The sequence below is a fragment of the Erigeron canadensis genome, chromosome 6, assembly GCF_010389155.1.
Source record: "Erigeron canadensis isolate Cc75 chromosome 6, C_canadensis_v1, whole genome shotgun sequence".
In the NCBI taxonomy this organism is placed as follows: Eukaryota; Viridiplantae; Streptophyta; class Magnoliopsida; order Asterales; family Asteraceae; genus Erigeron; species Erigeron canadensis.
Window position 1 is genome coordinate 1,175,647 of NC_057766.1, and position 25,281 is coordinate 1,200,927.

A 25,281-nucleotide genomic window follows, 5' to 3' on the forward strand; every position below is an offset into this window, starting at 1 on the left:
GAGACATTACGTATGTATATCATATGCGATGGTATGTAAAACGTGACATTAACCTTCCCATCACTGTAGTCTATATTATCACATCTCCGCCCATATCTATACTTTTAAGGTTCGTCGAACCTCTTAATCATAGATAACGCCTGAATATTATACAAATTGACAAAATCAATATTTATTTAAACAAAATAACACATAGAGCTACAATGTAAGTGATGAAATTATAACTGCAAAGTATATGATGTAGGCTTTATATGATGTAGGCATATAAACAAGTTCTCACAACTAAAACAATATCCAAACTACATTACTAGCTAAGGTTTTGTTTTTAAAAAGCTTGAATTTGTTTAGGAAAAACCGTGTTTTGTATTAATTGACAAAAATACATGCTAAAAATATTTGAACGGTTTTTTTCAGCAGGTTGTACTAAAAAACGACACTAGTTAAATTAGTCAATGTTATTTAAGAAGAAAAAAATTAAGCTAGTCAATTAATCAACCAAATGATTCAACGGATTGGTTTTTAACTTTTAAGACATTGATTTGGAATCAGTGACGGAACTTGAAATTTTTTTAAAGGGGTCAAAATCATTTGATCTTTATACGTTACGCATAACATAGTAAACATATACTTTTAACTCTACTTATATATAGGGTAAAGTTATTTTGAGAACCTTTTTTTTTTTGCGAGAACCTTTGAAAACTTTTCAAATCAAGCTCAACCGGTGATTATTTTTTACATGAAAATTGTTTTTTTGAATAACTTATGTGTAATTTTGAAGTTTGTAATTGTGTGGAGCATGGATTATCATCCGTTATACAATTATGTGGAGATTTGGATTCTTGATCACATGAGCACGAATATTGCTATGATCACATGTATGCAAGTCGATCATATGTAATCATAGCAATATTCGTGCACATGTGATCAAGAATCCAAATCTTCACATAATTGTATAATGGATGATAATCCATGCCTCCACACAATTATAAACTTCAAAATTACACATAAGTTATTCAGAAAACAATCAAAAAACAATTTTCATGTAAATAATAATCATCGGTTGGGTTTGATTTGAAAAATTCTCAAAGGTTCTCGCAAAAAAAAAGGTTTTCAAAATAACTTTTCACTTATATATATACATAAATAAATTATATAATAAGCTAGTTAAGTGGAGTATATTTCTTATAAGTGATGCTAAAATTATATATATATATATATATACTTGCTGTATAATCTGTAATATATAGTTGTTTAGTTTAGAAAAAAATAAGTAAATAGTAAAAAGAAGTATGAGAAAAGCTATCAATTAAGTTAAAAAAGGAGGCTAAAGGAGTTGAACCTCCGCCAAAAACAAAAAGAAGAAATTATCTCAAAAGCCTTGACTATCTAAGCCAACTACAACTTTGTTATTTTTTTTTCAAGTCTGTTATATACATGACTAATATATTGCATTTTGGAGGGGCAGGAACCCCTCTTGCCCAATGAAGTTATGTCCTTGTTTGGTATGTATGATAAAGGTTGTAATCGAGTTGAGTAAGAACGTATGATTAGGGTTGTAATCGAGTCCAGTCGAGACAATACATACATTTTTAAGCCCAAACTCGACTCGATTAGAGAATGTATTAATAGGCTTAATTATTTTGGGCTCGGCTTGATAATTTTTATCTCTGACTTGTTAGCTTATGTTTAGCTTGCCACTCTATTCGACTCGATATTATTTGATAATACTATAATCATGTTGAAATCAGGGGCGGATCTACCATACAAGAAGGTAGGTCCTAGGACCTACCTAAGTTCCGAAAAAAGTTTAGAGACTATGAGAATTTTTTCGAGGACCTACGTATAAATTTGGTTAGGACCTACCTTAACATCCCATTCTTGTACGTGGAATAACATTTAGGCCGGTGGAAAGATTGAAAGAAAAAAATTCCGGCGAGTGTCCACCGTAAATGGAAGAAAAGAATTTAGGGAAGAAGATGAGCATTTAATGCTCTATCAGTCTATCTTATCTTATGCAATTTTTTGGTTTGGCCCCTAGACTATATAAACTCTTCCAAATGAATAAATACTTGTTTTTATGAATTACTTTTTAACCCCTAAATTTATAAAGTTTTATAATATATGCATTCAGATTTGAAGGCATGAAACAAATTTAAAACAATGCTTATACAATTTCATTATGGTTTTATGTAAATTTCTATTTTTTTTCATACGTACGTATAAATTATGTGTGTTGTGTTCAAGTTATGTGCAAGTTATCTAATGATTTCTATAATATTAAAGACAATTATTCCCTCTATCCCATATTAAATGTTTAGTTTTGACTTCTGATTTAAATTTTGACCGTGAAAATATTTGTCTATATCATATAACACTTCATATAAATTATATGGACGGATTGAGTTTTCAATATAATTTTCATTGATATAACTTTCGTCAACTATTATATAACACAAAAAAAATATTTATGGTCAAAGTTGTATGTAGAAGACTTGACAAGTCAAAATTGGACATTTAATATAAGACGAGGGTACAAATTTGTATATATCCAAAATATTTTTTTAAAGGTAATTGAGATTTTACATCGTTTAATGTATTATTTAATTCTTTGAATTAAAAATAAAGATAAAAGAAAATTTTTTCCTATATGTGTTTTATGAGCCCATTTTATATAAATGCATTATTAGCAATAATAAAACTACCCTTGCATCGAATCCATGTAATACATATGCATTTGTGACCCAGTAGATTGTTTTGACCCATTTCGTTTTTTTTTTTCTACCTCAACTAAGTCGTCAAGTAAAGGACCTACCTAACTCGGAATCCTGGATCCGCCACTGGTTGAAATGCATATATACGTTAGGTGAAGTTGTAAAATTGGATAAGACTCGCGACTTTGACAAGCATGGAAACTCGATACTTGAGCTCGAGTCGATTGTCTCTTCAGGCATCTTAAGCTCGAGTTCGACCGGATAAAAAAACAAATCAGATTTTTAATAATTCACAAACCAATCTCGAGTAATTTGCAACTTGTCTCGTTTAGTACACATCCCTACATATATCATGCCTGGTTGTGTAACGGAAAAAGACACAATACGCTGTCGAAGAAAGAAAATTAGAAAACCGATAAATCACTTTATTTTATTTGGCTCTAAAATAAAAAGTATACTGTATATAATATAATAAACAAACAATATATATATAAGATCCGCATCTACATCTTCCATCTTGATCTCAAAGCCCAGCCCGTCCTTCCTGTGTATATTGATACTGATTTCATCATCATCACTCCAACAGTTGATAATAATAATTATAATTGGTTTAGTAACTTAAGATTTCTGCAACTCATTGATTTTATATATATATATAAAAATTATATATAAGTTTGAGAGAGATTGGAATGATAGATATATATAATGGCATATAACTTATATGTACAAGTATTCTGTTATTCATTTTTGTTGATATTTACAAGTATTCATTGTATCATCAGTGACAAAAACAATGATTTGTCACAACAACAACAACAACCTATTACTCCTATTAATCGCGATCTTTATCGTACCAGGTAATCATTATTTATCGTTACCATTTCGAGAGTTAATTTCTTTTAATCTTAATTTTTATGCATTTATTTATCCCTAATTAATAACGATTGATGATGATTTTATTATTTGTAATTTTCATGTAACTTATAATTTGATGGATCTTTATTGTATATGTATTAGTACTATTAGTTTAGTAGTCAGGAGGAGTTGATCTATTTCGACATATCGATTTGGTTCCTTGTTGTTTTTTAATGATAAATGGGCTAAATTTTACTATCTAAGAAGAAAATAATCTAGCTTGTATGACCTTTTTTTTTGGTATGTTGCAACAATGTGTAAGACATTGATAATTGTTGAATTGTTTAGACAATTTTCTAAACTTTTCGGTTTCACCCGAGCTTATGGCTAAACCAGGACCCGAATTTGCTTAAAAAGTTTAAACCTTTAGGAGTTAGAGATAAGGCATCACAACGATGTTTGTTAATTCAAGATAGTTTCTTGCTGCTATAGGTGCATCGGTTAAGCGGATTTTAATTTTGTTGTAGCTTTTTGGATTATTAGGAAATTTCTTACTTGCACAACTTAAATTCTTTATATTGAAGTAGTTATCTGTAGTGTACTCTTTTTTAGTTGCCTATAAAAGTGATGAAAAGAGCCTTGATGCAAAGCAAAACTGCATCCCTAACTTTAAGCTGAACATGAATTTACACTTTTGCTGACTTGTTTATTTCTTGTTACAAAGTACAAAATTTCGACTTCCCTCCTTTTCGTTTCTCCATTCATGCTTTATAATTCTTTTCTTGTACAAACAAAGAGGATGTTGGTTTTCCAGTCGTATGTTAGACACACCGTATTATGATATTTTCATTGAATCACACACGTGTCTTATAAAGTCATTGCATTTAACACGGGAATACAAGATCTTCTGCAAAACCTTTCAATCTTCTGATTTCTTAATACAAATGTTTTGATTGACAAGCATCTTCTGATTTCTATTTTCTTCTGACATATGTGGACTGTTAATCATGCAAAAAACATAGCAAACCATTATAAATGTATTGAAGTATGTTTCCTCTCTTTATTTAGTGATTCTTTAATGGAAGAGATAGAAGCATTGGTCAATCGACACCAAGATAGACTCCATGTGTGTAAACTCTGCCTGTTTCTTTTCTTTTATTTCTGTCCTCTTCTTTGCATTTGCAATGGCGTCTCATTTGATTTTGGAAAATTTTCACAGTTGGAGACATTTCAAAGTACCAACAAGGGTTACCATGCTGAACTAAATGTAGTTACATACTGTCGGAATAGGACAGCTATTGATGACAAATCGAAGTTTCGAATACTTCTTGTAAGTACTTTCTTCTTAATCTTGTAATTGCATCCATGGAAAAAAAAGGTTAAATTGTTGCGACTTTACTCTTCATATCTCATGTTAACAAAGTTAAAGATCTGAAGTAAGTAGAACCTTTCTAGTTTTTGACATGTATTGTCTCATATTGTGATTGGTGATCTTTTTGACAGATGATTACTTGTCTTCCAGAGTTTTGGACAGCATGCACGGGAGCTTATTACCTCTGAACTTGCATTAAGGATACTCTCCATCTTGAGTGAGGAGCAGTTTTTACCTAAAATGGATCCACTGTTGCTGAACAAAACCCTCGAGAAGATTGTTATAAAGGTCAGACCTTTGATACTGAACTTGTTTCTTTACCAGCTTAAGCTAACATGCATTTACGAAAGTGAAAATGTGTGTATAAATCAGTATGCACTGTCTCGTAGTTAGATGTCACTATGTTAAATTCTGTATATTTATTTTGAAAAGAATGTAAGAATTCGATCCAGAAATTACCTTGTTTGTCATTATTAGAGTTGGTAACATACGCGGGTTGGGCAATTTGGGTAACAGGTCAAAAGTTATCTTTAATGTGAGTTCAAATGGGTTGGGTGAGGTTAAAGTTTCTATTTTTATGTAATTAAAAAAGTACAGATTTTACTATAAAAGGCTGTTATAAAGAACCGGCGTTTTGGCCACATAAAATGAATTTCCGAGCATTTTTGGTTCGGCAAATTTATGTCTAAAAAATAGTGCTTTCTATAATTAAATTATAAACACTTTTAATATTACAATTACTAATTGAATTTATTGAGCAAAGGTTTAAAATAATTACACGCTACAAGAATTCTTTGAACGGACATTAAATGTAACAATCATTTGAGTGTAAACATCTTATTAAGCTAAGTAGTCAAGGACATAAATTTCAGTGTTTCGGTCACGGACTGGTATACGAAATATCGTTTTTTTCGATGGTATTTCGGTGATTCTAATATTATATATATATACATAAATAAGAGTAAAAGATAAAACCTGGAAGTGCTGAAACAGAATTAACTGAAATTTCGGAAATTTCGGTCAAATTTCGGAAATTTCGGTGGTATTTCGGTCAAAACCACCGAAAATTTCGGTAACGATATCAAAACCGAAATTCATTACCGAAATTATGTCCCACTACCGAAAACCGGTATATCACCGAAATACCACCGAAATTTCACCGAAATTGATAACATAGTTATTAAGGATTAATATGAATATCTTATGGACATTCGGGTGTGATTTGTGAATGTATAAAATATAGGAACTAATATACTTATTTATTGGGTGCATATGTACCCAAGTAATCTGGAATGAGCCTAGCCCCATCGTACCAAATTTCAGGGACATAACCAACCATGATCCAGTACAGGAGCGATTCCAGTTCCATGTGACTATTGGGTGAAATACTACCAAAATTTGGCATAAGGGTCAAATTTGCCACCTATGTGATACGAACCCATCCCATAATAGGCTAGTATCATGCCATAAGCTAGGTGTAGAACTCACTCCCTAAAGCTAGCTGAAACGAGGAGGGGACACCTATGCTTATAAACTAGCAACCAATCCCATACTTGGCCGATGTGGGATCATATCAATACCCCACCCTTTGAAGAGTCAACATCCTCGTTGGTCACGGCTATGTTGGTCACGGTTGGCACCCTACTCCTTGGGTCCAAGTCACCACTCCATAGGCTACCACTCCGAGCGTTGGAACCTCGAAAGGTAGGGCTGGCTCTGATAACAATTGATATGAACCCATCCCATAATAGGCTCGTATCATGCCATAAGCTAGGTGTAGAGCTCACTCCCAAAAGCTAGCTCAAAGGAGGAGGGGACACCTAGGCTTATAAACTACCAATCAATCCCATACTGGGCCGATGTGGGATCATATCACTCTGTAGTCATGAGAGGTTTGATTTAGATGCTAAGGTTAGCATAGCAGTAGAAGCTTCTGTGTGTTCTTTGTATCAGTTCCTGAAGTAATTACTACTTACTGATCATAAAGTTCAGGTGTTTTAATGCTGGATTTCATTTCTGTTATAGATTTTTATATTTATTGTTTAATATGTAGCCATCAGAAGCTATAAGTAAATCTTTTTCATGGAATTAATGCATAGTGATGCTTAGGTAGTACCTGTGGAAAATCTGAATGGACGCAAAAAAGTTGAAGCAGGAGATCTTTGTGAGAGAAGAAATGGTATTTCTGTTACTCTAGTTACTATTTTATGTATTCTCACATAAGCGATGTTGCTCATTTTCATGATTTCTTTTCTCCTTTTTTTTTGTAGGCAGGGGAGTTGATCTCAATCGAAATTGGAGTGTAGATTGGGGGAAAAAGGAGAAGGTTAGTTATAATTAACAGGCACCTTAGCAATTAAAGGCGGCAAGATAGGAGGTTCAGGTAGATTGGGTAATGGGTTGGGTTTCAAACGGCCCAACTTTTAATACAGGTTGTATTGAGCAGAGGTCGGTTGGGACCTGTAAACACTTTATTGTGCTTGTTTAATCTTTCTTATGGATATTGTGTTAACTATGTGTCTATGCTTTGCAGAAACAATATGATTACATATACTTGTTAAATTATTGAATTAAAACAATTTTGGAGGTTGTCTATTGAATTGTAGGACTTGTAACCTGGTTGACTAATTAATCTGTTCTCCATTAAGCTATCTTTGTTTGACCTGTTTGAGATAGAGTGAATTCTAATTGATGTATTTATAAATAGATGGTAGCATTGGCACTCTTAAAGAAACTGTTTACCATTTCTTTTTCTGGGTGGCAATGTTACTGTCTGAGTAATTCTTATAATTGTTTTATTCCCATCCCTATTTGCCTATATGGTGTCTAGCTCATAATAGAACAGGTGAAACTTTTGGCTATGCTTGTTACAACCTTCTTTTGTTCATATACTTCAGGATTTTGATCCATATGAAGAGAATCCTGGGACTGCTCCTTTCAGTGAGCCTGAGGCTCAGCTAATGCGGAAGCTCTCGATGTCATTTGACCCACACATTTGGGTCAACGTACATTCTGGAATGGAGGTGAGTAATACCTCCTCCCCCTGTTGCTTTTAGACAGACATTTGAAATGTTTATGGATAGTTGTCCATTATGTAGTGTCAAGCAATAATAAGGAAGCATGGCAGATTTCACATCTGGAATCTGCTATCTAGTAATCAAATCGTTAAAATTCGAATATTTGCTTCTTTACATATACAATGACAGTTCTTTCTCGTAACCATTGTATTTACTTTGTTTCATAGGCTCTGTTTATGCCATATGATCACAAAAACACAACGCCAACTGGACTGCAATCACAGAAGATGAAGTTGATGCTTGAAACTTTAAACCACCTTCATTGTGGTGACCGCTGTGCGGTTGGATCAGGAGGCGGATCTGTTGGGTTAGTATCATTTATTTACTATTAGGTGACTTCAATTATTGTTGTTTTTCTATATATCTTTGTTAGAGGTGACAAAATGCCGGGTTGGATGGGTTGATAACGGGTTAAAACAGGCTGGGGTCAGAAGTCAGAACATGTTACCTATAATAAGTTTCAAAACAGGTCAGTACAGGGTGACATGGAAATGTATTTTATGATTAGAAAACATGCTATGAAAATACTAAGCTATTGTTTTTTCCTTCCAACTAAGAAGATTTAAGAGGTTGTAAATATTTGAAGACACTTTAGGTCTCTTTTGACCTGTTTTACCAAAATATTTTAGTCTAGCTATTAATCTGTTAAGAGGTACATTCTTTCGCTAAATCCTCTAGTATTTGTGAATGACCTTAAAACCTATCTAAGCATATCCTCCTAAGTTTGTTTTGGTTCTCTCTTAGTACAACTTATAAATTGTCTATGCCTGATGATCAGAGCCAGCTCTATTCAAGGTTTTCTTAAAACTTTTATTATTGCGTTCAGCTTTTTAAAGGCTTTTTCCCATTTGATGCAAGCTTTTTTAGCAACAAGTTAGAAATCTCTAAGTAATTTCTGGTGACAAACGCTTTCTCTCTTCCTTGTTTGAATATATTTATTTGTTAGGGTTTGAGGTTTTACAAGATTTATTCAATACAGCAAAAGTTTCTTGAAAACTTTTTTGTATCAAGTTTGTTACATAAAGCTTTACCATTGAGACTTACTTTCCATATACCAAAGAGTGCGTTAATGGAAATGGGATGGATCAAGTACATATACTATGATGTCTATCAACTGTTTCTTCACTTCATTGCGCGCATATCTTCACATTTTATATTTCTTTCTCACTTGTCTAAAACAGATATCTTGCGCATGGTACCACAACGGATTATATGTATGATGTAGCAAGGGTCCCAATGTCTTTCACCTTCGAGGTTTGCATATGCACATCATTAATTCATTACTATGCAAAATCTCTGGTTATTTTCAATTTTGGATATTAACACTTCTCGACTTCCCAGATCTATGGAGATGAAAAGGCATCTTCAAGGGACTGCTTTAAAATGTTTAACCCTGTGGACCATTCTACCTTCAATGTATGTGACATACATCCCTGCTACTTCATTTTTTTCTAGATATCTAACATTAGTGGCCAAAATGCAACGTTCCCAACATCAAATTCATTAACTCATTTGAGCCGAAAAAGATGTAAAAGTTCCAGATCGACTGGTCGACAGGTTGAATGGCTCTGGGTCAAAAAGGGTCACTTATAAGTACTGGTCTTACAGACGTTGGGTTGATCCACAACTACTTTTGTGTCCATTTGTGAGAAATTTTTATAACCAATGTTACGCTTATCTTTACAAACATAAATTATATTAATACCAAAAATAATTTTATAAAGAAAATGATTTGGGAGGTTGTATATGTTAAATTAGATCTTGGGCAACTTTCAAGCCAGGTGGCCGCTATGCCCATTTGACCCATTCCCATTTTGGCAATTCTTTTTATTTGAGCTTTAGAAATTATACTCAACCCAGGTTGACCCATTTTAATTAAATGGGTCAGAATTGTCTTTCTTAAAAAGTGTATATCAAATCAAACATCTAACGTTAATGATAAGAAGTGTTCTTTTATAATAAGGATCAATAGCTGACCATGAATTTTGTAGTAGAGTTTTGCTGTTTCAACTCATGTTTATGAAAACGGGTCAGTATTTTGCTCACATTTGTTTGATAATGGTAAAACGAGTCAAATGTAAAAGTTGGCTAAATTGAATCGGGTTGAACCTGTTAAGTGGGTCAAATGTCATCCAAGGTGTACAGAAATGTTTACAACATCTAAACTCCTTCATTTTAAATAAATTACAGTAATTTTTGTTGATATGATTTTACTACCTCACTCCTTTTGTGCACGATCTATACATGATACTTTTTAATTGTAAACCATCTGTCCACTCTTGGGTAGGTCCGTAGGGTAGGACTGTCTACGTCATGCCTTCCTCTACCCCGCACATTAGTAGGATTGAGATTGTTATTGTTGTTTAGTATACGATTTTTGAATTATATTAATGCAATTTGTACACAAATTTCAAAAAGTATTGGTGGTTCGGCCAAAGCCCGACCTGACCCATTTTGCAAGCAAGTGCATTTCCAGATACTGAATCTGCCCTCTATATTTCAGAGAGTTCTCAATGAGTGGTCTGCCACATTCTTTTCAATGTTCAACCTGGGTGCTCACCAGATGAATCTTCAAGACTCGACTCCTATTAAGGTGGATCACCTGATTTCCATAGACGACTATCTAAATGGATACTTAATCGAAAGAAAGAATAGATATGGTGAAAAAAAGGAATTTCTTGACCTTGGTTTGCAAGAAATCAGAACGTATTTCAGACTTTTCTTGCTATCTTCAGTCATGTTAATGTTCATGTTTTGTTCAAGAATTGCAAAGAGTAACAGATCACATATGCCTACCATTTCTCTCTGAAGTTCTCGGCCTTAAAGAAAACCGAAAAGATGTGTACCATTACTTATTTTTACGGGTATATCAATACCCATATGTTGTCATTAAGTTTGAGGTTGTTTAGCATTTTTTTGGGAAACACAAAGTTACAGGTTAGTGTAGTATAATGATTTTTACAACATTCTTAACACATTATGAACAATATTTATTTGTACACTAATAGAATTTGAAGGTCTTCCACATCGTGTTTTGTTTTCCTTTTGTTTTGTTTGCTGTCTTTGTTTTATAGTATCAAGTTATTGTTATCTAACCGTTTATACTAACATGTTCTGCTGTGTTTAATTGGTGGGTATAAACTAGATTTTTAAACGTTTAAGCAACAACATTTTGGAGAACATATCCCCTTTTTTGGCTTGGAGACTGAGCGTTTGGCCTAGTTTATTTTGAAGTTAATTTCCGAAAATGCTTTTCACCCAAAAAGCTTAAGAGCTAGTAAATAACGAGCCAAACTGTCTAAGAAGAAGGGTTGGCGCTTTGAGCTACTTATTTTTTGTGATCAAATTAGAAACTTAGCTTCTCACGTTGCCACTTTTCCAAAAACAACATTCGACTTGCATGTGATGCTTATGTTGGCTATCCAAATTTCAAGTACGGCGCTTTGAGCTACCTATTTTTTTTGATCAAATTAGAAACTTAGCTTCTCATGTTGCCACTTCTCCAAAAACAACATTCGACTTGCATGTGATGTTTATGTTGGCTATCCAAATTTCAAGTACAGCCAGAGAAGGTAAGATTTTTGAAAAAGACAAAATTACAACTTACTTCTTTGCTCTTTTTTAAGGTTATCCTGTTTTAAAACTCTGCAAATAATTTGAATGGCCTTTAAATACGTAATCTGTGTTAGGCAACAATTATAACAGGTCAAAAAACTTTTATGGAGTCTTAAATGGAACCAATTCTTAGTAATTGGTCAAAATTGTCAGGTCATTTAACATATTTTAAATAATCAAAAATAATAAATGCAACGACTGTAATTAATTTTGTCTGGGATATGTGTAAGTTTTATCTATACCCTAAGGTGAAGTTGTAGCGAGGTTGTTTTCAAAAGGACGTCAAGCCAAAGTGAAAGTGAGATAATGAACGTATGTGGTATGTCTCTCTACACCTTAGAAGTGTAAATCGAAAAATGAAAAATTAAACTAAAAGACATACAGTAGAACCTCTACAAATTAATATTCGATAAATTAATAACCTCGATAAAACTAATAATTTGTCCGGTCCCAACTTGGGATCAGTACAAAATTGGACACCAATCAATAAAATAATAAGATAATAATTTTTTTTAAACCCAAGGTAAATATATAGGTCCCATCAAAACCATAAATTAATAATTCTATAAATATTCCAAAATTTTAATATTGTTTAGTAAAAACTAAACTATAGTCACTTGTTTTTTTTTTAAACTTTAAATCTATGCTAAATATATCTTTAAATTTTTACATTGCACTTAAGAGTTGAGACATTATCGCAATAAAAAGTTGTGAAGAGTTGTTTGCCGCTTGCAATGCTTCTTTCCGAATGATCGATTTCAAGATTATTGTATCATCCTAAACTAGATTTTAAACAATAGCCATCACAATTTCTTCAATGCTTTAAACCTCATAACATTCATTACTTTTGTCTGGGATAATCCCGCAACTCATTCACATCCGTTTTGTGCTAATAATGCACACCCGTAATCAATCTCTTAAACTCATGTCTTGTCCATAGTTTACATTGTTTAAATTACTTGAGCCAAATGAATTCATTGCAAAAATTAGATCTTGTCAAAAGCAATTTGCTTTAGACTCTTATTTCATTTAATGTGTGAATGTACATTGAATATGAAAATTTTGAAAATGATATATGAACCTCTTTAAAAAAATAATTAATAATTTATTAATTTATTGATATAATAATATCTGATCGATGTCGTTGGACCGATCAAATATATCAACTAAATACCACTAATTAGTTAGGGTAAGTCGAATATCGTTCCACAGGGAATCACGGGAAAGTGTTAAACAAATTTACAAAATTAATTAATCTAGGCATAAACTTAAAATCGATTGATTGATTGATTTAGTTAAAACTAAAAATGATTATTGACTTAACACAATAATTCAATTAAACAAAATAGACCATTCTCATGCTCCCAATTATGTTTTCAAATATGTAATCTAACTTGTACTCATTGGAAACCACATAGACATAATTCGTTATAACGTTTGGATTGAATGAATTCAAGAACTAGACTAATCGATTGTGATGATTCACGATAACGAAAACCGGGGAATTGACACAACTAGACTTCTAATTCATTAAAATAAACTATGAGTTCATAAGAAATTCATTCAATAATCAATGATCAATTAACAAGTTAAACCAAACGATAGATGAATTTCATTCAAGTCATGAACAAATAATCATTCAAACAATCCAAACAACATTAGATGTAAAAGACTAATAAAGAATTAAACATCTAATCCAACATGAGTATGAGAAAGATTGAACATAAATGGCTTACATAATTGTTCACATGAGAATGATCAATAGAAAACCTAGCCTATCATCTTCATCATTGAATCTTCAATTTGAATTGTCATCTTCATGAATTGGTGATTTTATGATGATTTTGGGGTCTTCTCTATGTTAGGAACTGATATTGTGAGTGAATTTGATGAATGGTAACTTCCCAAGTCGTCAATTGAATTGTATATAACTGAAAGTTAATTAAAACCATAAAAATCGGGTTTCTGATCTGCAACTGGCGTAACCTACTACCCCCCTGGGCGTAAATTACGCCCCTTGGATTTTCAACTGGCGTAACCTACTGCCAAGTCTGGCGTAAGTTACGCCCTTTGTAATTTCAGAATTCCAGATTTTTGCTTCTTGGTTCCTTGACTCGTTTCTTGATTCAATTAGCTCCATTTCATCACCTAGTGCCTGAAACACTTAACAAACATAAGAGTACCCCTAATCGTCTATTAAGCTTCACAAAACAACTTGATTTTACATCTTAAAATTATGCATTCTAGGCGTTTATCACATTCCCCAACTTAACTCTTTTCGTCCCGAAAAGACATTCATCATGTGTCAAAGCTAATTTACAATCCTATAATACTTCCTATCATCAAAGAAACACCATATAAGAATTATATCAACTATACATACTTGTAAAACTCAATTTTCAAGCAACCTTCAAAGTACACTTGGGCAAAACTAAGCAATGCAAACCAAACTACATAACACAACCAACTCATGAGACTTACAACTATCAAAAGATTTACAACTAGCAAATAAAATATATAAATGTGCAATTAAACCTAATAAACCTCAAATTCGTCACAATACATGCATCACACTCTCACAATGTGCACTCCCCTCGGTTCATATTTGAGTGAATTAGCAAAAGATGTGCCAATATATATATGAATATGAAGCTCTCAACTCATTATTGCACACTAAAAGTCATAGGCTAGTACACAAATCGAATCAAGACCTCATAACTCAAACTATTACTTCGGTATTCATACAAGATTGATGGAATGAAACACGGTAATGATTCTGAATTGGCGATTTACTAGAATGATTTTGGAACAATTCACTTTTGGTTCTTTTGGATCAACTTACATGGATAATTGACTTGAATTTGACTTTTAACCATATGCTTTGATTTTTCAACCGGATATTTCAATTTGACTTCAATTTGTTCTTTCTTTCGATTCATCATCATAAATAACACAACGTTGAACTATTAACGGATTTTATGATGAGGTGAAGTGAACTATGGAGTGATTTGTATGATTGTTATATGATTTTAAGCACATGATTCAAGCTAGAGGTCTCCACACGGTAAGTATACTAGTTCTAACCTAATGTACAATAATGATTCACACAATATGATGATCACGAAAAATAATGCTACGCTAACAATCTAAATCAATCGTCGACGAGGCGTTTTTCTCTCATGAAATTGAAGGATATAACGGATAAATAAGTGTGATGCATGCATTATGACTCACAATTGGCATATTACCTTCAATTGTACATTTCTATGTTTTTACTTGCTAGCAACTCTATCAAGCGGCTTATAAATCAATCATGTCATGCAATCTAGCCTACACTACCTAGTTCCACTTACATATACTCATCCAATCACAAGAAAATCTCATTTTACAAATATGTATAACTAATATAACTCGAACATTTTGTCTCTTTGATTCAATTCCATAATACAAGAAAGTAAATTAACAAGAAATTAACAAAAAATTTGAAATCTACCTATGAATTGAAAATGCAAAAGCACAAAAACAAATAACTAAATAGTCACATAATCACACAAGAAATAACAAAAATAAAAATGAAAAGAAGGTACCGATCACTGTCGTGGACCTCGTGATCCAAAAATCGATTCCATCAAACCCCGATAGAGAGATTGGGCTTCAAATGGATCCGAAGCTGCTGGTGGTGCATCCGAAGTATCCTCGACCCGACCGACACAAGAATGTCGGGGAAACCATTCAGAATCATAACTTTGAGGATATGCTGGATGAGTTGCAGGATTAAACGGCTGTGTATAATCATATGGTGGGGGAGTTTCTACATAATCAAGACCTGCAATGTGGTCCTGATGATGGCGGACCTGCTCATAATAATCGAACTGCTGTCTTCTATGTTGTTCATGAGCATACGCCATAGCTAATTCATAACTCCGCCTCTGTACACCACTCTGAGCAGTAATATCCCACATACTCCTCTCATAGAAGGTCCACTGATCATACTCCTGAGGCCTATCATAACCAAAACTCGGCCCTGTACCTCCTATCCCAGCTCCCAGCAAACCATCTCTTCTTCCTTGAACACCTTCTTGAGGCCTACTTGATTCACCCCTTTGACTAGCACCCATTGATTCCACAAGTGCTATTGCCTCTTCCCGAGTAACCCCCTGCTTAGGGGCTACCAAATACCCACCAACCTTCAAATCCTTAAGGAGTCTAAACTGTGGATGATCTTGAAACTCCCATTCATTCCCTTTCAACAATCTCTTCCTTGTATAAGGAGTACCATCCAAAAACTGTAAATTAGTATCCTTTGGGACTACCTTATTGATTTGAAGTAGGCGAGAAATAAGTTTCGGGTGAGGGATGACAAGCTTGTTCCTCTTGTTCCTTGCCTCCCAAATATTAAACATCATAATCTGTCTAAGTGATAAGGCTAGGTTCCCCGTTACCAAGGCATATAAACAATAACATCCTGATGCCTAACCATACTTTTATCACTGGTTCTGGGGCAAACATTCCAAAGTAACATTGACATTATCAACCGGGGCAGTGGTTTCAACAAAGAACACTCCAACCTAAATGTTGTGCTCAAACTGTCTCTTCTAACATCAAAAATCTCAGAAAGCATATCAATCCAATTAGGTGGTGTTTCCGCCCCTGCCAAATATTTCTCATCTACATAATCACAAGCCCTTCCCGACGTAGCACCCGTGTCAAATTTTGCTATTTTATCTAAAGTAGCAAAAGACATTATCACCTTCTTTCCATTTACCGTGCCTACTAACTTAGAAGACACCGGAGGGTTACTACCATGAATTAATTCTAAGGTACTTAACCAATCCATAATACCATTTAAGTACACCTCAGAATTATCATTATTGGTCCAAACCACGGCTTGTTTCCACCCCATTTGCTCAAAGGCCTCAATCATCCGAAATCCCCGAAATTCTGACAAATCAAGTGGCCTTTTCCCCCAACAATTGATCCTCAAGATGTCTAGCCTCCCCCATTTTTTCTTTAAACAAAATTGGTTGCCATTCAAGAGGTAATGTAAATAAGGGGATACCTTGACGCCATTCCGGTTTATCCACTTCAACTTCCATTTCATCACTTCTCTGCTGTGAGTTTTCTTCTTCTGATGATGATGATGATGATTCTTGAATAACCACTTGCCTTCTCTTCTTCTTTTGTTGACTAGAAGAAGTGTCACCTTTCTTGCTTAAATTCTTGACCATCTTTCCTGCCTTCTTTAGAGCATCCATGTCAACAACTAACACAAAGTAACAACTTTAGCAAAGGTTAGTGAATTAAACAAAAATTAAGAAGAAATTTCAAAAAATTCGAAATTAAACTCACATGAATCTTGAAAATTAGGCTGAAATTAAACAAAAAAAGATAGGGGTTTTGTAGCCCTCGAAAAGTTATGCAATTTAGCCTAAAGAATTGTTAGAATTGATGAAGAATTGAAGAAGTAATTAGAGATTGAAGGTTAGGGTTTTGTGGAAAATAATTGGGGAAGAAAGAATTGAGAGATAAAGATATGTTCAGATATGTGTGGGTGAAAAGAAAAAGAATTCTGGTTGTGGTTGTAATTAAAAAGTTTTAAAATTTTCTGGATTTTATTAAAATAAAAAAAAAAATTTCGACCTTCTGTTACCGTAATTTACGCCAGGCAGGAGCGTAGCCTACGCCGGTTGTCTTTTCTGTTGCCGTAACCTACGCTGGGAAGGGCCGTAACTTACGCCAGTTGTATTCAGACATAAGTCTCAGTTACACTTACCGTACCCTACGCCCTATGTAGGCGTAACCTACGCCTGATCAAAAACACTTACCGTAACTTACGCCAGAATGGGGCGTAAGTTACGCCTATCTGGAAATAGTCATTTTGGCGTCTTTGGAGGCGTAAACAGAGGATTTTTGGCGTAAACTAAAATAACCACTTCCAGGGCACCGTAACCTACGCCAAGGGTGGCGTAGCTACGCTAAATTGAACTTCTGCAATTCCTTTGTACCGTAAGTTACGCCAGTTAGGCCGTAGCTTACGCCCTTATGATTTTTTTTTTTTTTTTTTTTACTACAGCCACAAATCTTTAACATTGATTGCAATTGGTTATAAAAATAGACTCCCTTCCCCAACTTAAAGGCACATTGTCCTCAATGTACGCCCGAAATTAGAGATGAGTTACTCAACTACATAACTTGCAAAACGTTTTCCTTTTGTCACCCAAACTGACCTTCCCCAACTTAATTCTCAAACATAAGTTCTGGGAATTAAGTTTTCATGTGTGATTATGCTACAAAACACTCAAACAAATAAATAAAAATGCAAACAGGCTAACTTACCGAAAATGAAGCTAGAAAACAAACAAACAACGGGTTGCCTCCCGTTTAGCGCTAAGTTTATTGTCCTCAGCCCGACATTACCTCAATTTGATTCATGCAAGAACATAAGATGGTGGACTTGAGATGAAGTTCACCATTTCCTTTGTAGAGCCATTAATGTCACTTGCATCCAAATAAGGATTCAAACGGTGCCCATTGACCATTCGCTTCACTCCATCCTTTGGATCCTCAATTTCAATTTCACCAAACTTTCCAACTCTTGTAATAGCATATGGACCCATCCACTTGCTCTTGAGTTTTCCCGGAAAAAATTTGAGCCTTGAATTGTAAAGCCACACCTTTTGGCCAACTTCGAACACCTTTTTCTTTAATTTGGCATCATGAACCGCTTTCATCTTGTCTTTGTATGTTGATGCGCATTCATATGCTTCATTTCTCAGTTCTTCCAATTCGCACAATTGCAACTTTCTTTCCTTACCTGCACTCTCAAAATCCATGTTAACGGCCTTAACGGCCCACAAAGCCCTATGTGCAAGCTCAAGTGGAAGATGACAACCCTTCCCATAAACCAACCGATATGGTGTAGTGCCAATAGGTGTTTTAAAAGCGGTTCGATAAGCCCATAAAGCATCATTCAATTTTGTTGACCAATCCTTTCTATCGGGCCTAACCGTCTTTTGCAAAATTTCTTTAATTTGCCTATTGGAAACCTCAACTTGACCACTCGTTTGTGGGTGGTAAGGAGTAGCAATTCGGTGGTTCACGCCATACCGTTTGAGAAGTTTGCCAAACTGAAAATTTTTAAAATGAGATCCCCCATCACTTATGATCACACGAGGAATTCCAAATCTTGAGAAAATGTTACTTTGAACAAACTTGCAAACAACGGTATGGTCATTGGTTCTAGTGGCAATGGCTTCCACCCATTTTGAAACATAATCTACGGCCACTAAAATGTAGTAATTACCAAAGGAATTAGGGAATGGACCCATGAAATCAATGCCCCAAACATCAAAAATATTAACAACTAAAATAGGTTGCATGGGCATTTCGTTTCTTTTGGTAATACTACCTAGTTGTTGACACCTAACACACTTTTTAACAAATTCAGCGGCATCTTTAAAGATACTAGGCCAAAACAAACCACACATAAGAACCTTATGACCTGTCTTTTGGCCGCTGAAGTGACCTCCACATGCAAATGAGTGTGCATGAGTCAAAACCTCTTGAATTTCTTCTTCCGGAACACATCTTCTCACCAATTGATCCGGGCCCACTTTAAACAAATCCGGCTCATCCCAAATGTATTGCTTTGCTTGTGCCAATAATTGTTGTTTCTTTCTCTTAGGCCAATGTTCCGGTATCTTACTTGCAGACAAGAAATTCACAAAATTTGCATACCAAGGAACAATAGAAATGGTTAGTAAATGTTCATCCGGAAACGTTTCATTGATCTCCTTGGTTGATCAATCATCCATTGATTGAATCCTTGACAAGTGGTCCGCTACCACGTTCTCACTTCCTTTCTTGTCTCGAATCTCCAAATCAAACTCTTGTAGTAGCAACACCCACCGAATTAGCCTTGGTTTTGCATCCTTTTTCTCCATCAAATGCTTCACCGCGCTATGATCTGTGTACACTATCACTTTGCTACCACAAATGTAAGAACGAAACTTGTCAAGTGCATAAACAACAGCAAACAATTCTTTTTCGGTGGTTGTATAATTCAATTGGGCATCCGATAAAGTTTTGCTTGCATAATAAATTACAACGGGTTTCTTGTCTACCCATTGCCCCAAAACAGCCCCGATTGCAAAATCACTTGCATCACACATAATTTCAAATGGCATGGACCAATTTGGTGATTGCAAAATGGGGGCTTCAACCAATTTCTCTTTCAAGGTTTCGAAAGCTTTTAAACACTCTTCATCAAAAACAAAAGGTACATCTTTTAGTAACAAATTACACAAAGGTTTTGTTATGACACTAAATCCTTTGATGAACCTTCTATAAAACCCGGCGTGTCCAAGAAAAGAACGGACACCCTTAACATTGGTTGGAGGGGGTAAAGTAGAAATCACTTTGATTTTGGCCCGGTCAACTTCCATGCCTTTATTTGAAATTACATGACCCAAAACCGTCCCCTCTTGAACCATGAAATGGCTCTTTTCCCAACTTAAAACCAAATTTGTCTCAACACATCTTTTCAAAACTTTTGTAAGCTCATCAAGACAATTATCAAAGGTTTGACCAAAAATTGAAAAATCATCCATAGAGATTTCTAGTGATTCACCGACCATATCTGAAAAGATACTCATCATACACCTTTGAAAGGTGGCTGGAGCATTACACAAACCGAATGGCATTCGCCTAAAGGCAAAAGTCCCATAGGGGCATGTGAATGTGGTTTTGTGTTGGTCATCGGGATGGATAGCAATTTGATTATAACCTGAATAACCATCTAGAAAACAATAAAACTTCTGACCTGCAAGTTTTTCGATGATTTGATCAATGAATGATAATGGGAAATGATCTTTTGAAGTAGCGGTATTCAATTTCCTGTAATCAATGCACACCCTCCACCCGGTGATGGGTCGGGTAGCAATTTGCTCACCACTATCTCCTTTCACCACTTGAATTCCGGCTTTCTTAGGTACCGTTTGTGTTGGACTCACCCATGTACTATCCGAAATTGGGTAAACAATTCCAGCATCCAACCATTTTAGCACCTCCTTCTTCACAACTTCACGCATATGAGGATTCAACCTTCTTTGAGCATCACGTGAAGGTTTTGCTTCAGAATTGGTGATTATCTTATGCATCACAATTGATGGACTAATGCCTTTCAAGTCGGCAATTGTCCACCCAATGGCCGCCTTGTTTTCCTTGAGCACTTTTAGCAATGCCTTTTCTTGCACTTCTTCCAAATTTGATGCAATAATCACCGGTAAAGTTTGTTCTTCTCCCAAAAATGCATACTTCAAATGAGATGGGAGCTCTTTCAACTCAACTTGTGGTGGACTTTCAATGGAAGGCTTGAGATGAGTATCAATATGATCCGGTAGACTTTCCACCAAGTGAGTCTTTAGTGCTCTGTCGTTTATTCGAATCTTTAGTGCTCCCAGATCAAACCTAGCGGTGGTTGGTGTAAATACATTCCTAAAGCTCTTACAGTTAAATATGTATATGTTTTCAACAGCTTGAAAGCAGCCACAAATGATGACATCATCATCATTATCAGGGTGGTTAATATGTACGGCAGCTCCTCCTCTTTTCAACCTCCACACCTCTGTAAGCCTCTCTGAGTTATATACCCCAATGGATCTCAATTTACTAATACCGCCGCCTTCTTCACCAACATCAATGTCGAATAACGGTTGAATGGAACCACAACCATTAACCCAGATTGTTTCAAGATGAGGCAACAATGGCATCGGATTCCTCGGAAACACATTCACAAGATTATGACATGATACCACTGAGATATATCGCAATGAGCAGCAGCAGGTGGCATCATCAACTACTTCCGGCCATATATTCTTCAATGCCTCCATCCTCCAAATTTCCAATCTCTCCAACCTAGGAGGGATCATAGCCTGCAAGGTAATAAAAAATTATACTCAAATAGATTACAAATATTCTTTTTTTTTTTTTAATAAAAAAATACTCATCTTCAAATACCTGTTTATTGAAGAAAGGTTTAATAATAGTAGAACTGCCACTGGACATAATCGATGATTTATACTCTCCCGCCGGATAAATGCTTGTCAAGTTTGGAAGGCCTGCGAGTACCAACTTCACTAGTTGCGGTAGATGGATTACAATATTGTTAGTGTTGGACGACAAACCTTCCAACTTTGGTAGATTATTCAAATTTAGAAACGTTAGCCCCTGAAACCTAATTTCTTCTATACCATTTTCTTCGCTGTATACTAGTGCTTCCATAACAGGGCAATTCCAAATTGTGAGACGCTCAAGCTTCACCAGGCCCCTTGCTACTGGGACTGTAAACAGGTATCTCATGTCGACACAGTTGTCAATATAAAGGACTCTTAAATTATAAAACAAGCTGTGTCGAGGTACGGATTTCGGTAAAACTTCTTCAAGGTTATTCATGCCACTGCCAGCTTCCAAGTAAAGCACTTCTGTTTTCGAAAACAACTCTATCATTCCAGATTCCAACACTTCATCTTTGTTAGCGACTTTGAACATCAGCGTGTTTTCGGATGAGTGCATGTCTTCGACAATATCATGTCTTTCTAAATAACGTCCTATGGATATCTTGAATCTTTCGAGTCTATTATACAACATATTCTTTGAGTGAGGATTGTTCTCAATGAATTCAACTTCCAATGCAGATAGATTCTTGGAACGTTCTCCCAATTCCTTATAGTTTGTATCTGTGAATTTGATGCCCTTTTTGTTAGCAACCCTCATATAAAGCTCTTCAAGCTTGACCAAGTTTTTCAAGACGCCTTCATCGATTCGTAGATCGATACAACCTGTCAAATCCAGTAGCTTTAGCTTCACTAGATTCCCGATTGCAGATGGTAAATATTTGATGCCAGAATGAGCAAAGCTGAGCACTTCCAAGTTCAAAAGATGATCACCAATAGGAGAGAAATCAAACATCAATGAGCATTTATGGAGACACAATGTTCGAAGGGTGGTAGAGCATTGAAGCGATGTGGGAAGCAATGGATATTGCAACTTCTCACACGCCATAACTTGAAGATTTTCCATTTTCTCATAAAAATTTTCAGCAAACTTAAGCGATTTATCGCCATTCATAAGTCTCATTAGGGATACGTTTGGGTAATTAAAGTCTCCCGGGAACTCAGACATGCCCATACATGTCAAAGAAATTCTTGTGCAAGACTCGCTCGTTGTTTCAGCTCTACTCCATTCAGAAACATTATCACCGTGCTTAATGATCCATGGATCTTCGCCTTCAGAAACTTTAGCAACCACAAAAGCAAGCACAAGATCGTGCATTTTGACACACTCGGAGTGATCACTATCCATCAATAAACTTGCATTTTTTAGAACGCCGACACATGTTTTTGTCCGGTCTCTAGCGGCCCCCAGAGTAGTAACTTTATTGAACAACTTAAGCCCCCATGCGAATCTTGTCAGTTCCTCGATTGGAATATTGAAGTCATCTGGAAACAACCCACAAAGCAAAAAAACTGCTTTAGCATCTTCATCAGCTAAAAAGTTATAACTTATCTCAACAATTTTTTGCACATTCTTATCGAGTTCATTTTTCTTCAAACGGTGAAGTGTATTCCTCCATGCCCACTTTTCTTTAGATCTAAGGTTTGTTGCAATGAGTTTGATGGCCAAGGGTAAGAAACCACATCTTTTCACGATTTTAACTCCCATTTCTTTGAGGTCCGGGTCTGAAACTTTTGAAATATGAAAAAAGAAATTATTCGCTTCTAACTCCTCCATCACATCTACTCTAACAACTCTAAGATCTAAATCATCTTCTGCAACAATTTGTGTACAAACGTTTTCATTTCTTGATGTTAGCAACAACTTGGAGCCGTTTGGCAAAGGACATAGTCCAATGTCTTTAAGCTCAGCCTTCTCCCAAACATCATCCAATATTACTAAAACCTTCTGTTTTCTTTCTTGTGAAATGTTCCCAAATGTTACGCGAAGACGATCTGCCCTTGCTGTTGTACTTGTTTCGGTTAAAGGAATTTGCAAGTATTCTGCCACGGTTTGCTGAATATAAAATGTGTTCATCTTTTCCCCGATAACCACCTTCACAACCCAATCAAACATTTTCTTATCTTCCACAGCCTTTTTCAGTTGTTCCATCATTGTGGTCTTCCCCACGCCACCCATTCCGCACAGGGCTACCACTTGGGCCTTGTGATCTTGTTGAAGGAAACCGAGCGCCTCCTTAAAAATCTTGTCTCTTGAATTGAAGAAATTGTGAGCATCATCACCATCTGACGGTGCAGAAGTGGATGCCTTTTTGGAGCTCACTTTTCCAAGAGGTTTGGGAGCATCACTCCAGCTTGTATCAGTATTATCTTTAATAAGACCTTCAATTTCCCTGGCAATCTTGAACGCCTTCCTTCCTGTTCGGTACCTCTTTTTCAAATTAAAACACCCATGGACGTTGCTAGAAATTCTTTCAGCATCTTCCTCAGTCTTTTCGACTGCTTCCAACCAATCTAGTACACCAGTCGGTATCTCCAAGTTGCATCTGTTGTTTGTTTCCATATGCCCTTTGACACCAACCCGTGTATCATGCAGTTTCTTCATCCTGGTACTCATGTTGCTAACATGTTTTTCGGAGGAAAGGAGAAAGCCCAGGTGTTTCTTTACAGGCACCAATAAAGATTCAACGACGGGACCAACAATTGCTGATAAGAAGTCCATTTCATCAGTGAGACCTACAAATCACACATGGGTACGTACAAACTAATCAATGAAAGGAATATATGGCCTGGACTGTAAGTATAAAATTTACATTGATCCACGTAGCAATTCAGAATGTTTTATATCACACATATTGTATCTATATATACATATATAGAGCCTGAAATTAATTACCCCTTGAAGATATAGAACTACTTGTCCATAGTACAATTATTATTTTATAAAACATTTAATTTAATCAGTGTTTTGTCCTCATATCTATCTTAAATTAATTGTAAGAAATGTGAATTGAGTTTCATGGATTTACTATCATAATAAAATTCAGGGAAAAAAAAAACAATATATGTACCTGGGAAGTGATTATCTATGAATCTGCTGCTGCTAGCTTGTAGTTGTAAGTAATTAAATTAACAAGAGGTGTATAGTGATGTGTATTGTATGTGAACATAATGATTGATTCAAATTATTTATGACGAAGACCATAATAATTGACTACCCACTTACCTCAATCAGTGGAGGACAGGAATAAAGTGTAATTCAATCAGTGGAGGGACAGGAATAAAGTGTTTTTCAATCAGTGGAGGGATGATCAACCTTTTCACATGTCTAAAATTGTCAATTTGATAACATATGGTCCAACATGTGTTTGCATTGCATTTCATTATTTCTCTCTATTTTAGAAAAGTTGCTTTGATACGTGAGGACATTTTAGCAATTTCCACTGGTAACAGTTAAGTAAATCTTTGATCCAAAACCTGCACTTCTTCCATTTCATGCGACTCTTTCACAATTAAGATGGAAATGAATATTTTACTAGACGGGTACATTAAGGTTAAATTCCAGGACAATCTGATTTTCAAAGCACTTTTGGGATTTAAAGTCAAAGTAATCATACCTCTAGCCCTTAGATTGCATG

At 35.2% G+C, this 25,281-nt stretch overlaps 2 protein-coding genes across 2 annotated transcripts; one reads left to right on the forward strand and one right to left on the reverse strand.

Moving 5' to 3' along the window:
- Positions 1-3,119: 3,119 nt before the first annotated feature.
- Positions 3,120-11,042, forward strand: LOC122603555 (carboxypeptidase A6-like). Its single transcript, XM_043776282.1, has 11 exons — positions 3,120-3,568; positions 4,635-4,692; positions 4,786-4,896; positions 5,089-5,226; positions 7,048-7,117; positions 7,209-7,264; positions 7,836-7,961; positions 8,183-8,322; positions 9,197-9,269; positions 9,357-9,431; positions 10,519-11,042. Exons 1-11 carry the CDS (start codon positions 3,417-3,419, stop codon positions 10,822-10,824), a joined length of 1,305 nt encoding a protein of 434 aa, XP_043632217.1. The 5' UTR covers positions 3,120-3,416; the 3' UTR covers positions 10,825-11,042.
- A 9,241-nt stretch (positions 11,043-20,283) lies between these two features.
- On the reverse strand, positions 20,284-24,923 carry LOC122603014 (probable disease resistance protein At4g27220). Its single transcript, XM_043775625.1, has 4 exons — positions 24,715-24,923; positions 21,648-24,379; positions 20,452-21,562; positions 20,284-20,336 (listed from the first exon to the last, which is right to left on the reverse strand). Exons 2-4 carry the CDS (start codon positions 24,363-24,365, stop codon positions 20,284-20,286), a joined length of 3,882 nt encoding a protein of 1,293 aa, XP_043631560.1. The 5' UTR covers positions 24,366-24,379; positions 24,715-24,923.
- Positions 24,924-25,281: the final 358 nt, after the last annotated feature.